Source organism: Sturnira hondurensis, unplaced genomic scaffold, assembly GCF_014824575.4.
Source record: "Sturnira hondurensis isolate 20B ecotype Veracruz unplaced genomic scaffold, ASM1482457v3 Scaffold0004136, whole genome shotgun sequence".
Lineage (NCBI taxonomy): Eukaryota > Metazoa > Chordata > Mammalia > Chiroptera > Phyllostomidae > Sturnira > Sturnira hondurensis.
In genome coordinates this window covers 27682565-27694132 of record NW_028076767.1, presented here as the reverse complement: position 1 = coordinate 27694132, position 11568 = coordinate 27682565, and the positions used below count along the sequence as shown (strand labels likewise).

The window sequence follows — 11568 nt, the reverse complement described above, 5'->3', positions numbered from 1 at the left end:
CTCCCTGGCTTGGAGGGAAGAACACTGCAATCTCACTTTCAAATTTTGTCTCGGCTCTGGCCCGGGGGAAATGGTGCAGCTGGGGGTCGGGAGGAAAACACCCCTGAGTTCATCGTGCATTTGATGTCACAGAAGACATCAGAGGGAAGAGTGCGAAGGCTTGAGCTCCAGTGTCCCCTAGGCACGGTGTCAGCTAAAAAATGTCCCCGCACATTTCTAAACGCTTCTGGGGAGGTGAGGGGCAGGGAGCTGCCCCCAACCGAAACCTACTGTGCCAAAGCAACGCGAGGTGTCCTGATTACGATCATGAAGGGCCGAGATCAAAAGCGAACCTGAAGTGAAGCCTTTCAAGGGCTGAACAAAGCAGAGGCAAGGAGGGAAAGCCAGGAGGAGGCACAGGGTAGATGACACCTTTCCGGGCGCTGCCGGCCCACACTGGCATCTGCGCCTCCCCTGCTCACAAGGGAGGGCGGGGACGGGGGCCGGGCCGCCCTGCTTATGCCCAGTGACCAGGGCAGCTTTCCCAGCCCGCCAGGGTCTCAACCACAAAAATCTGGAATTTGCATTGAAGGGACTTAGTGCGGTGCCCAGGCAAACCTGGGAGCTGAGGGGTACCCGATCTAGGCACGTGCACAGAGGCAGCAAAAGCCAGGCCACAGAGAGGAGTGATGACATGCCAGGGGCAGCAGACATGTGTGGCCCAGAGACATAGAGACTCGAGACCCGAAGAGGCAGAGGCAGGGAGAGAGGCCGGCCCAGTGCCCCAGGGGGAGTGCACTGGGGTCTGGTTCGGGGCTCCAGGGCCCAGGGAGGGCTGCGAATATGAGATGCTCCTGTATCCTCAGACGAACTGCAGCCCTTTTTCTTAAGCCAGGGTGAGTAGGGTTTTGTCAGCTGCCATCAAAAGAGCCTTGCCAAAAACAGGGAGGGGACAAGAGGGAAAAGGAAAGGAGGTGCTGGACAGACACAATGCAAGCAGAGGCCGTACGCCTGTGCCCGCCACAGCCCAGGGTGATACCTGGGCGGATGCAGAGGATGTGGCAGCCTCGGGGGTCGGTGTGGGGCAGCACGGTGAGGAATCCGGAATCGAGCACATCTTTTACCGCCGAGGGTTTCAGGTTATTGAAGACTTCGGGCCAGCTCCCCCTGCAGCTGTGGTAGTTGATCAGGAGCTGCAGGGCCCGGTCGTAATCGAACTTGCGGGCTCGGAGGAAGCGCAGCAGGAAGGCGTCGTCCAGGGAGGTGCTCAGGTTCGGGTACTCCTTCCGCACCATGTCCCGGAGGGCCTGGACATCGCGAAGCCTCCATTCCGGCTTCTCCTGCAGCTCCTCCCTGGCCTTGGTGACCAGTTCTTCTGTCAGCGAGCACACGTAGCCGGGAAGCTCGGGGGCAAGCGGCAGCTCATTTTCAGAAAGTGAGGCCGCGGAAGGGCTGGTTCTCAGAGAGTCACTTTCTTCGGACATTAGCGACCAGGATCCCTGTCAAAACAGAGGCCCCACGGGAAGTTAATAAAGCGCAGCACTGGTCACTGCAAACCCCAGGGCCGCTGGTGCAGGGGACAGAACATTTTTGGTAAGCCAAGGAACCTCAGGGCAGTGGCTCCCAACTCAGGGGAGGGGTGACCTGGATCTGAAGCACACGCCCAGGTCTGACCCCAGACCAAAGGAAGTTAGAATCTCCCCCGCGGCGCCCAGGCACCTGCAGCAGGGTGCACACGGCTCCTCATCAAACACCGTGGCCTTGCGCACGGTGGGCAGATGGGTGCTCGACCTTGCTCGTAGTTAAAGAAATGTGAACGAAGGTAACTCTGATGTGCCTGCTGTTGGGCGAATAAATTAGATAGCCTCATTAGATGGCAGTTTGTTACCATCTACCCAAACTTAAAACCACATCCCCTTTGCTTCAGCATTCCATTTCCAGAACATATACTTACATGTGTGGACAAAATAGACACGGAAGAATAATCATCACAAGAACTGATTATAACGCCAAAAGTCTGGAAACACTTTAACTCCATTCCAGTTGGAGACAAGTTAAATCATAGCGCCACAGGCATGGAATACTATTTAGCCATGAAAAGGAACTAGACAGAACTTTATAAATTGACATGTTAAAGGGAAAAAAAGCAGGTTGCAGAGCAGTGTACATAAAATAATGTTTACATTTAAAAAATATATACACTTATACACTTGCAAACGCACCTAAAATTTCTGAAAGGAGATATAAGGAACTGTTGCCAAAAGCTCCCAGGGAGCCCTGGCTGGTGTAGCTCAGTGGACTGAGCACGGACCTGTAAACCTAAGGATTGTGCTTTGATTCCCAGTCAGGGCACATGCCTGGGTTGCAGGCCAGTTCCCAGCAGGAATTGCATGAGAGGCAACCATACATTGATATTTCTCTCCCTCTCTCTTTCCCTTCCCCTCTAAAGATAAGTAAATTAAAATTTTAAAAAAAGTTCTCAGGGAACAGAACTGAAGAACCAGGTATTTAAGGTGGGAGAGACGTTTTACTGTTTTTTATTTTGTTTTTTACCACACATAATGTGACTTATCATGGTGGCAGTGAAACTGAGTTCACCAGGTCCCCTGCTGGTGCGAAGCACATCTGACAGAGGGCCCCAGCTCTGCCCTCTGGATCCACCATCCATTGGATGCCACTTTGCACAGATCACTCCCAGCCGGTGGCTGACATACCGACTCCCCCAACAGGCAGCTCTGCCTCGGGGGCTCCCTGCCAGCCTGGCCAGGCAGCCAAACCCTTCATGGACCTGCACCGCAGCCCGACACTTCCTGCCCAAACCTCCTTCCCAGGGGCCAGCCCCCCTCCCTTTATGCTCCATGGGTGTTGCCACCGAAAGATTTCTTGCATGTGTAATCTCATCCTAACATCTGCTTCTCAGAAGACTGAGCCAGCATACTTACCGAATGAAAAACAAACACGAAACAGCTGCCTTCCATAGTTCTGTAACAAACCAGCAGCAGGGCTGTCCTGTTACAAAGCCCAAGCTCCTGGCCACGGGCTGCCACTGAACTCCCACTCAGAGCTCAGCAAGGAAGGCAGGAATCACCTCAAGGGTCTCTGCACATGGTCAGTCTTCGCCCCAAGTCTACGACAGCTATTGTGACCAGGTCACTTCCCCTAAGCCTTAGGTCTGCACACTCCACTTCTTGCACTCTAACCTCTAGTCCACAGGAGGCAAACACGAGGCCCGCAGGCGGAATCCGGCCCTCCACCTGGTTTTATCTGGCCTGGCACCTTGTTTCTACCCAGCGGCAGCGCTGAGCTCTTGCTTAGCTGTGAAGGGGTAGTTACATTGATACCGTCCTAAAATTACATTCGGCCTTTTGAAGGCAACTGCAAGGCTGTTGGGGCCCCCCCGTGAAAATGAGTTTGACACCCCTCCCTAGCCCTACCCAGTTTCTTTCACTTCCTCAAAGGTGTTTTCTTGTCTTGTACACCTCCTGTTTCCTCCAACTAACACGCTCTTCCTCCAATGCATCACCTGATTCACCCTTATGTCCTAATTAGATTTATTCACTCGACAAATATTGAGCACTTTACTATGTACCAGGCCCACTTCCAGGCACTGGGGAGACAGCGGTGAATAAAAAGTCCCTCCTTCATTGAACTTAAGATACTGGTGGCAGAAGGAAGGACTATATGCAAAATAAACTATATAGTCAACTACCAGATCACTACTATGGAGAAAGATACAGCAGGGAAGGGGTCTGAATGTATCTGGGGACAAGAGATGCAACTGTAATTGGGCAGTCAGAGATGGCCTTGCCCAAGTGACAATGGAGCAAGCCACGCCGGTATCCGGGGGAGCAAGTGCAAAGCCTGAGGCAGGAACATGCCTGGCTTTTTGAGGAACAGCGAGGAGGCCAGTGTGACTGGAGCCCAGTGAATAAGGCGAAAAGTGTCGGCAGATGCATTTAGAGAAGCACCCATTGACACAGAGCTTTGTAGGCCAATGAGAAGTCTGACTTTCAATTTGGTGGGAGCCATGGGGGGTTCTGAGTAGAGTGACGTGACCGCATTTATATCTTAAAAGGATTACTCTGTTGTCTTTCGAATGGACTTTGCGAGGATGAGTACAGACATGCAGAGGCCATTTAGAAGCTTCTACATGATCCAGGTGGAGATGACTGTGCTTGCAGCAGGAGGCCTTCCCAACTTCAGGCGGGGTGAGGGGCCTTCCCCACAGGAGCCCTTTGACACAGTGCTTCTCCCATTCGGCTGCATTGTAGGCAATTTGTGGGCAACATTCCCAACTGTCTTGCTCATCACCTTAAACCCAGCACCTAGCAGGGTGCCAAGCACATAGTCTGAGCCCTGTAAATGTTTGTTGAATGAGTTTAATCTGCTTGGCAAAGGTATGCTGAGCAAGGAATGGAACAATCATAGATTCAAAGAATCCACCCTGAGCTGTTTCCATAGGAGTTACCAACGATGCCTGTAATCCCAATTCACTGTTCACCAGGGAGAAAGGCCGTAATGTCCATGTCCTAGCCTCAAAGTCCTTCTCCAGCCTCTGACCTACTTTCCCCCAATCAAGGCGCACTAAATTCCAGTCAAAACAAACTAATGACCCACCATTCTTGGGATACCTCATGCATTTATGATACCTCTGCCTGGAACTCCCTGTCCTTGCATGTTCCAACCAGACAACTCATCACCTTCCACACCCAGCTCCACTGTCACCTCCTCTTTGAAGCCTTCCCTGATTCCCCCAGGGTGATTCCCTCCAGTTTTCCACAGCACCTATCTCTTTCAGAAATGGCAGTCCAGTGTTATGGGTATTTGCATGAAAATTCTTCAGAGTCAGCTGCACCACCCATTCACTACCTAATAATTATTGATCACCTACCACATGCATCAGGCACCATGCTCATAGGCACTGGGCATAAAACAGCGAACAATATAATTCTTTGCTTTATGAAGCTTAACTCGCAGTGGAATAATGAAGAGATAACACGCACTTGATCATGCATCAGGCACAATGATAAACTCCTTACATCTGTCTCTCATTTCATCTTCACGTATTTGGTGACAGCTCTATTGCTGTTTCCATGTACCAGCGAGGACACTGCCCACTAGAATGTAGATTCCACGAAAGGAGACAATGTGCCTGGCACACCGCGGTGCTCAGCAACTACTAGCGGATGATGTGAGGTTAAGCGACGTGCCCAGAGGTCCACAGCCAGGAAGGCAAAGAAGGATGTGTCTGGCCCCACACTGGCCCCTGTGCTCCAGCTGGAGCTCCCCGGTTATCTCCAGGGTCTTGGCAGCGTCAAGCACAGAGCAGCGCTCAGTCACAGCCTGTGAATGAACCGATGGGTGAGCATAGGGAGGGGTGCAAACGCCATGCCTTAGGGTGGAGCCGTGCATCTTTCTCACCTGGAGTCCATCATTCTGTGAGCATCACCTTCCTCCTCATGCCATCCAAACAAGGGGAGGACAGGATGCCATCGCTCCTGGAGCCCCAGAGACTCTACTCCCGTCTGCAGTCTTTCGAGGCCCCCCACTTCCGGCTGTCACCCCTTCTCCAGGTGTCCCCATTTCCTGGGGTCTCCTCGGGGCGCCCACTTCCGGTTATTCCTCCCTCTCAGGGGTCCCTCTCCCCGGTCCCCAGGGCACACGGACAGACTCGGGGCACTCACCGGCCCGGCAACAGGGCAGAGCGCGGGTCAATCGGCGGCTGGAGCCAGGTCCGGCAGCACACTCAGAACCCACCCGCTCTACCGGCCCGGCCGGCCGGCCCCTCGCGCCGGAAGTGACGTACGCTGGGCGTTCAAAGACGGGCGCCTCTCCGAGTGCGCATGTGTACTATGTGGCCGCGAGGGTCTGCGTTTTGTCGCCATCTGGCGGCCGAAACGCCGCACAGTAGGACAGGAGCCTGGGAAGGGGTTGGCTGGAAGGAACAGGGAGTGCCAGCAGGTTTAGATGGTATAGCTGGGGAAACTGAGGCCCGGAGAAGGAAGGAGAAAAGCTGCCGTTTTCCGAGAACGCAACTACCACGCGCGTTTTACATTTTTTGTCTCGTTAAATCATCATATTCATGGCGACTTGCGTGAAAGGGAATCAGACGATCAATGAAATATAGGGCTTTAACCCTAGATTTCAGGGTTAGCATTCCAGTATTCTCCGCTCTGGGGTTCGTGAAGTCCCCTTCCAGAAAGCGGTGGCTTGGAAAAAGGCTTTACTAGCCCCCAATCCCAGTCCATTACAATCCCCAGACACGCCGACGTATATTTCGTGGAAATACGACTTTAAGAGAGATCTAGGTCCATCTTTCAGTCAGTGAAAAAACGCTAAACCATTTCTAGAGAGAGAAATTATGTCCCGGAGAACTCATAACCCGGAGGAGTACCCTAGAGATAACATTCTTCCCTACTTCAGGGACAGGAGGTGGGAGATGGGAACTGACCCAAGAGGGCCACAAGAACATGATCGCGGTTTCTGTAAGATGCTAGGTTGCGTGAAAATCGGTAATTACAGAATCTTTCAATTTTATCTCCTGAGCAGGAGAAAGGAACTACAGGTGTAATAGAGAAGAGGTTCATTTAAAGCCTCATAATGCTGTATTTGCATTGGAAATATCAGTATGAATTCAAGAGATGGTTTATTTTTTAAAAGAAATAAATATGTATGTATACACACATACACATATCCACACGTGTATATCACATGCATTGTGATTACAATACATGTATCATTGACATGTGTATACATAGCAGTTGGTGTGTGTGCATATATACATTTGTGTCACGTGTATTGTGATTACAACACATGTATTAATATGTATATCAATATAGCATATATAAAATACCTAGTTCTATCCACTAGAAAGGCCCAGAAACAATGACTATTCAGATTTTAGTCTTAAAATGCCATGTTCTATTTTTAAAAAATAAAGGGACCTTTTAGAGAAATTGTTGGTTACGGATCAGTAGCAGGAAATATACAAGATGAGCCTAGAATATCTTGTCATACCTGGTAACAAAGAAGCTATCAAAGGCACCAGGGCTACCTCAAAAGAATTTAGAAATCACCCTGAAAATGAGATAATTTTAGCTGCAACGCAGATAATTATAATGGACTGAAATGCATCAAATATGTTTCAATCCCTGAGTTCATAAAAGCAGCAAAAAAGACTTCATATTCAGCAAAAATGCTAATTGATCACCTTCTGAGGATGGCATGGACACAAATTATATTGTTGATAGCTGGGTAAATTAAAGGAAAGAATTAAATATTCCACCTTTTATATATAAATCGTACTACTGGGTAAAAGAATAATAGATTGAGAAAAGCAACTTCTTGTAAAATTGTTACAGCTAATAAATGAAAACAAAATGGTACAATGTTGCCATTTTGCAATCTACAATAAATTCCTGTCTCTAGCCAAAAAAAAGAAAGAAAGAAAGAAGCAAAACTCCAGCCATGTACATAATTCTTGATAAAAGACCCAGAGCCACCTGTTAACATGCTGGAAAGTGATGGAACTTGGATCTGATCCAGCTGCTAATTTGCAAGAAATGCAGAGGTCAACGGGCCAAGTTGAACTGTATGATGAGGATACAGCTGACAAAATCCAGACTTGGAGGAAGGCAAGCAGTCTGAGTTCTTCAACAGATCAACTTCAAGGAAAAGGAAGAGATGAAGAAACCTACTCATTAAGAGAGGATTAAAAGACATATTAAGTTTTTAAAGAATGGGCCAAACTAAGCTATAATGTCTAGGGGCACACAGTCAGATGATTAAACCATAAAGAAATGCAAGGAAATAATTACTATAAAAGTCAGGGTAGTGGCTGTTTTGGGGAGAAGGGCTGTGGTTGGGATAAGGTGCATGGAAGGACTCCTGGGGGGGCTGGCAAAACTCTATCTCTTGACCTGGGTAGTGCTTAGAAGGGTGCTTATCTGGAAATGATTCACTGAGCTACAGATTTAATTTGTATGTTTGTTTTACAATATAAGTGTTTTAAAAAATGAAAGCAAGTACTTCACTGTGTGTGTGTCTACACATACATGTATATGGGTATATAGCTTCTGGGAGTACCAAGTACATAGTAGGTGCCCACTGAATATGAGTGTCCTTCCCTGTGAATCCGGTGTGATTTCAGACCCATTACTAACATGACAAACTTGTGTGACTAATTAAAAATAGTTGATTCTTATTAAGTGGTTTATTACGTGCCAGGCACTGTTCCCAGTGCACCTAATCCAAATAAATCTTCACACCCTTATTATTTTTATTCCCATTTTCCAGAGAAGAAAAATCGAGGCTCCAAGAGGTCATCTGTGGCCCCGGAGAAAGTGGTAGAGAAGTCAGGTTTGAACCCAGGCAGTCTGGCTTCCTGATCCATACTCTCCTCATACATATGTATGTGTACCTTAATGTGTGTGTGTGTGTTTGTTTGAGAGAAAAAATTACTGATCTGTTGTTCCAGTTATTTACACATTCATTGGTTAATTCTTGTGTGTGCCCTGACAGGGGATTGAACCTGCAACCTGAACAGGGACTTTTTTTTTTCTGTTTGCACAAATAATAACTCCCTTGATTGAGTGCCTGCCATTGTGTGTGCCACCCCTGGACACGCCGTACCTGAGTCCCACACAGCCTAGAAGGTGGAGGTCGCTCCTTGTCAGTCTGCATGTGACAGATGGGAAACTAGAACTCGGAGAGCTGAAGAACGTGCCCAAAGTTACAAAGTAAGTATGTGGCGAGTCGGGGCGGGAGGGTTGAGTTACAGATGGAGAGGACTCCTACTGGTTGGTCCTTGGGATTCTAAAGAACAAAAGGTTCTATCGTCTTAAACGGATGCTTACCTGATGGATCTGACCCAGTCTGAGGTCGCGCGTGGCCCAGTCAGTGGTCCGGAGTCTGACTTGGCTTGAGAAGCGAGGGCTGGGAGAAGCTGAGAGCCTGGCAAGTTCCGGGTATGCCTGACCCCCCTCGGAGGGGCTTGTGAAGCCTGTGCTCCCTGGGCCTGGCGTGTCTCAAGGATCCAGAGGCTTCTGGGTGCCAGGCTGTATTCCCCAGAAGAGGTGGGAGGACAGATGTGTTTTTCTGGTCACACATTGATTTTCTAACCTGAGCTGGCATGGCCACTTGGAGGTACAGTCCATTCTCTCTGTTCCCGGGGGCCCTGCATCCAGCTGGGCTGAAGTATTTCCAAACAGGGCTGGGAACAGTAGGGATTGGGGAAAGGGGGAGATGCCACACCCCCTGCCCCACAAGTACCAGCGTAAGAGCCCACTCAGCCCACCCTCCATTGCACTGTTAATGCCCAGCAGGATCGACTTCTTAGCCAATGCTAGGTACCTTGCTAGGCACGGTACATGCATTCTCCCCGCCAGCCTCACAGACAGGCTACCAAATAGGGTTTCTCACGTGAGAGGTGAGAAAACTGAGACTCGGAGAGGCAAAAATCACTTGTGAACAGTCCCGCACATGGAGTTTCAGGCCCGTGATTGTGTGGAATCACAGGCTATCAGACCCAGTGACGGTCTATAGATTCCCTGTGTCACGGCAACTTAGTTGGGTGCTCTGGTCACCTCCACGAAGGTTAGAGAAAACTGAGGCCCGGGGAGGTGGACGTGACTTGTACAATGTTGCTCAGAGGTTCTGCTGTAACAACCAGTGATTACTTCTCAAAAGCACCGTGAAAACCCACAATTAAAATTTGGCCAAGGCCCTGACCGGGTAGCTCAGTTGATTAGAGCATCGTTCTGTTACACCAAGGTTGTAGGTTCAATCCCTGGTCAGGGCACATACAAAAACCAACCAATGAATGCATAAGTAAGTGGAACAACAAATCAGTGTTTCTCTCTCTCTCTCTCTCCCCCTTCCTCCCTCCCTCCACTTCCTCTCTCTCTAAAATCAACAAAAAGAATTTTTTTGGCCCCAATTCCTTTCTGTGTTATTACTTCTACATTTGCCCACAGCTCTCCTGTGATAGGAAGAAGAGGGCAAGGGATCCTTTGGTAGCCTTCTCCTTGGAAGGGCGGAGTAGGAGTAATGGGGGATCCCCTGCAGGTGGGGTGACTATTTGGAGAACACATGACCCCGAAGTGAGGGCCCAGTGGTGTGATGTGGGCGGGGATATCTAGGGGCTGGGAGACGACGACGGGGTGCTTGGCTGCATTGGAGAAGGAGCCAGACAGCAGGTGGGCTGAGGTGGGCCCACACTCCCAGGCGCTCCGGGGCAAGGCTGCGTGAGCATTTCCCACAGACCAGTGTGGGCACAAAGCAGTCACAAGGAGTCAACTTGGGGCCTGTCCCATAGGGTCTCCTAGAGTGGCAGAGGATGGCAGCTGCAAGAAGCTAGAGTTGGATGTCACATTCCCGAAGGCTGAAGAAGAAATTGCGAGGGATGGCCAGGAGGAGGGGCGCATCCTCAAGGTCAAGGGTGAGAAGGGCTTGAAGCAAGGGCCATCGCCACGAGTCCTTAACAGCATCCCAACAGAGAGGGGCAGCTTTAGACGTGTGCTGAGCCCAGAGCCCTGGAGGCCGGCAAGAATGGTGCGGGTCAAGTGACACCCTTCCTCTCCTCTCACCCCCCCTGCTCAGCCCTAATGAGACTCCGAAAGGCTAATGGGCTCCACAGGTTTAAAAAAAACCAACAACAAAAAACAACCCAGTGCTCTAGAATGGCTGAAGTCAAAGAGACCCTGCACCTGGCACTCTCAGACATTGTTGGTGGGAAAGCCAGGTGGTACAACTACTTTGAAAAACAGTTGGCAGCACTTTTGTGAAAAGTTAGACATATCCTGACTGGTGTGGCTCAGCTGATTGGGCGTCATCTCGCAAAGCGAAAAGTTGCCAGTTCGATTTCCCATCAGGGCACATGCCTGGGCTGCAGGTTCCGTCCCTCCTGGTCGGGAATCTTACCAGAGGCAACCAATCGATGTTTCTCCCCGTCTCCTTCTCCCTCCCTTCCCCTCTCTCTAAAAATAAATAAGTAAAGTCTTTTTAAAACGTTAAACATAAACTTATATGACTCGGCAATCACACTCCCAGATAGCTGCCCGAGAGTAATGAAAGTGCTTGTCCACTCAGAGACACACGTGTGCGTATTCTTGGCAGCCCTTTTTATAAAAGCCAAAAACTGGGGGCCAAGTGTCCATCCCCAGGACGACAGGCCAAACAAACTGTGATGTACACAGTGGTGGACAAAAGTAGGGTTACAGTTGTGAGTATGCAAAACGGAACTTATTCTTGTGTTATCATGTATTAATTATTGTATTACTGATTTGTATTACCACTGGACGCCTGCTTTTGCCCACCCTTTTGTCTGCCTCTTAGCAACAAACAGGAACAAACTATTGATACATAGATAAATTTCACAATAATTATGCTCAGTGAAAAAAAGAGGATGAATTGCATATTTCCATTTCCATAAAACTCCAGAAAATCCAAAGTAACCTGCAGTGAAAGAAACGAGGCTGTAGAGACTGCTGCTGCCTTTCCTGGGAATGGGAGTGGGTGACGGAGAGGTGAGGAGAAAGGTCACCAGGAGAGTTTTGGGGTGATAGAAACGTTCCTCATCTTGATTGTGAT

At 49.5% G+C, this 11568-nt stretch overlaps 1 protein-coding gene across 4 annotated transcripts in view; it reads right to left on the bottom strand.

Annotated features, from left to right (window-relative positions):
* Nucleotides 1-5756, bottom strand: part of PKIG (cAMP-dependent protein kinase inhibitor gamma) — a 115397-nt gene extending 109641 nt beyond the window's left edge. For 2 of the 4 annotated variants that reach the window (XM_037044126.1, XM_037044129.1), the window contains exons 1-2: nucleotides 5664-5756; nucleotides 1019-1478 (exon numbers count right to left, since the gene is read on the bottom strand). In XM_037044126.1, coding sequence (XP_036900021.1) covers nucleotides 1019-1463 — 445 coding nt within the window. In that variant the 5' untranslated portion in view covers nucleotides 1464-1478; nucleotides 5664-5756. The other 2 variants (XM_037044127.1, XM_037044128.1) reach the window with 2 other exon arrangements.
* Between the last annotated feature and the right edge of the window lie 5812 nt (nucleotides 5757-11568).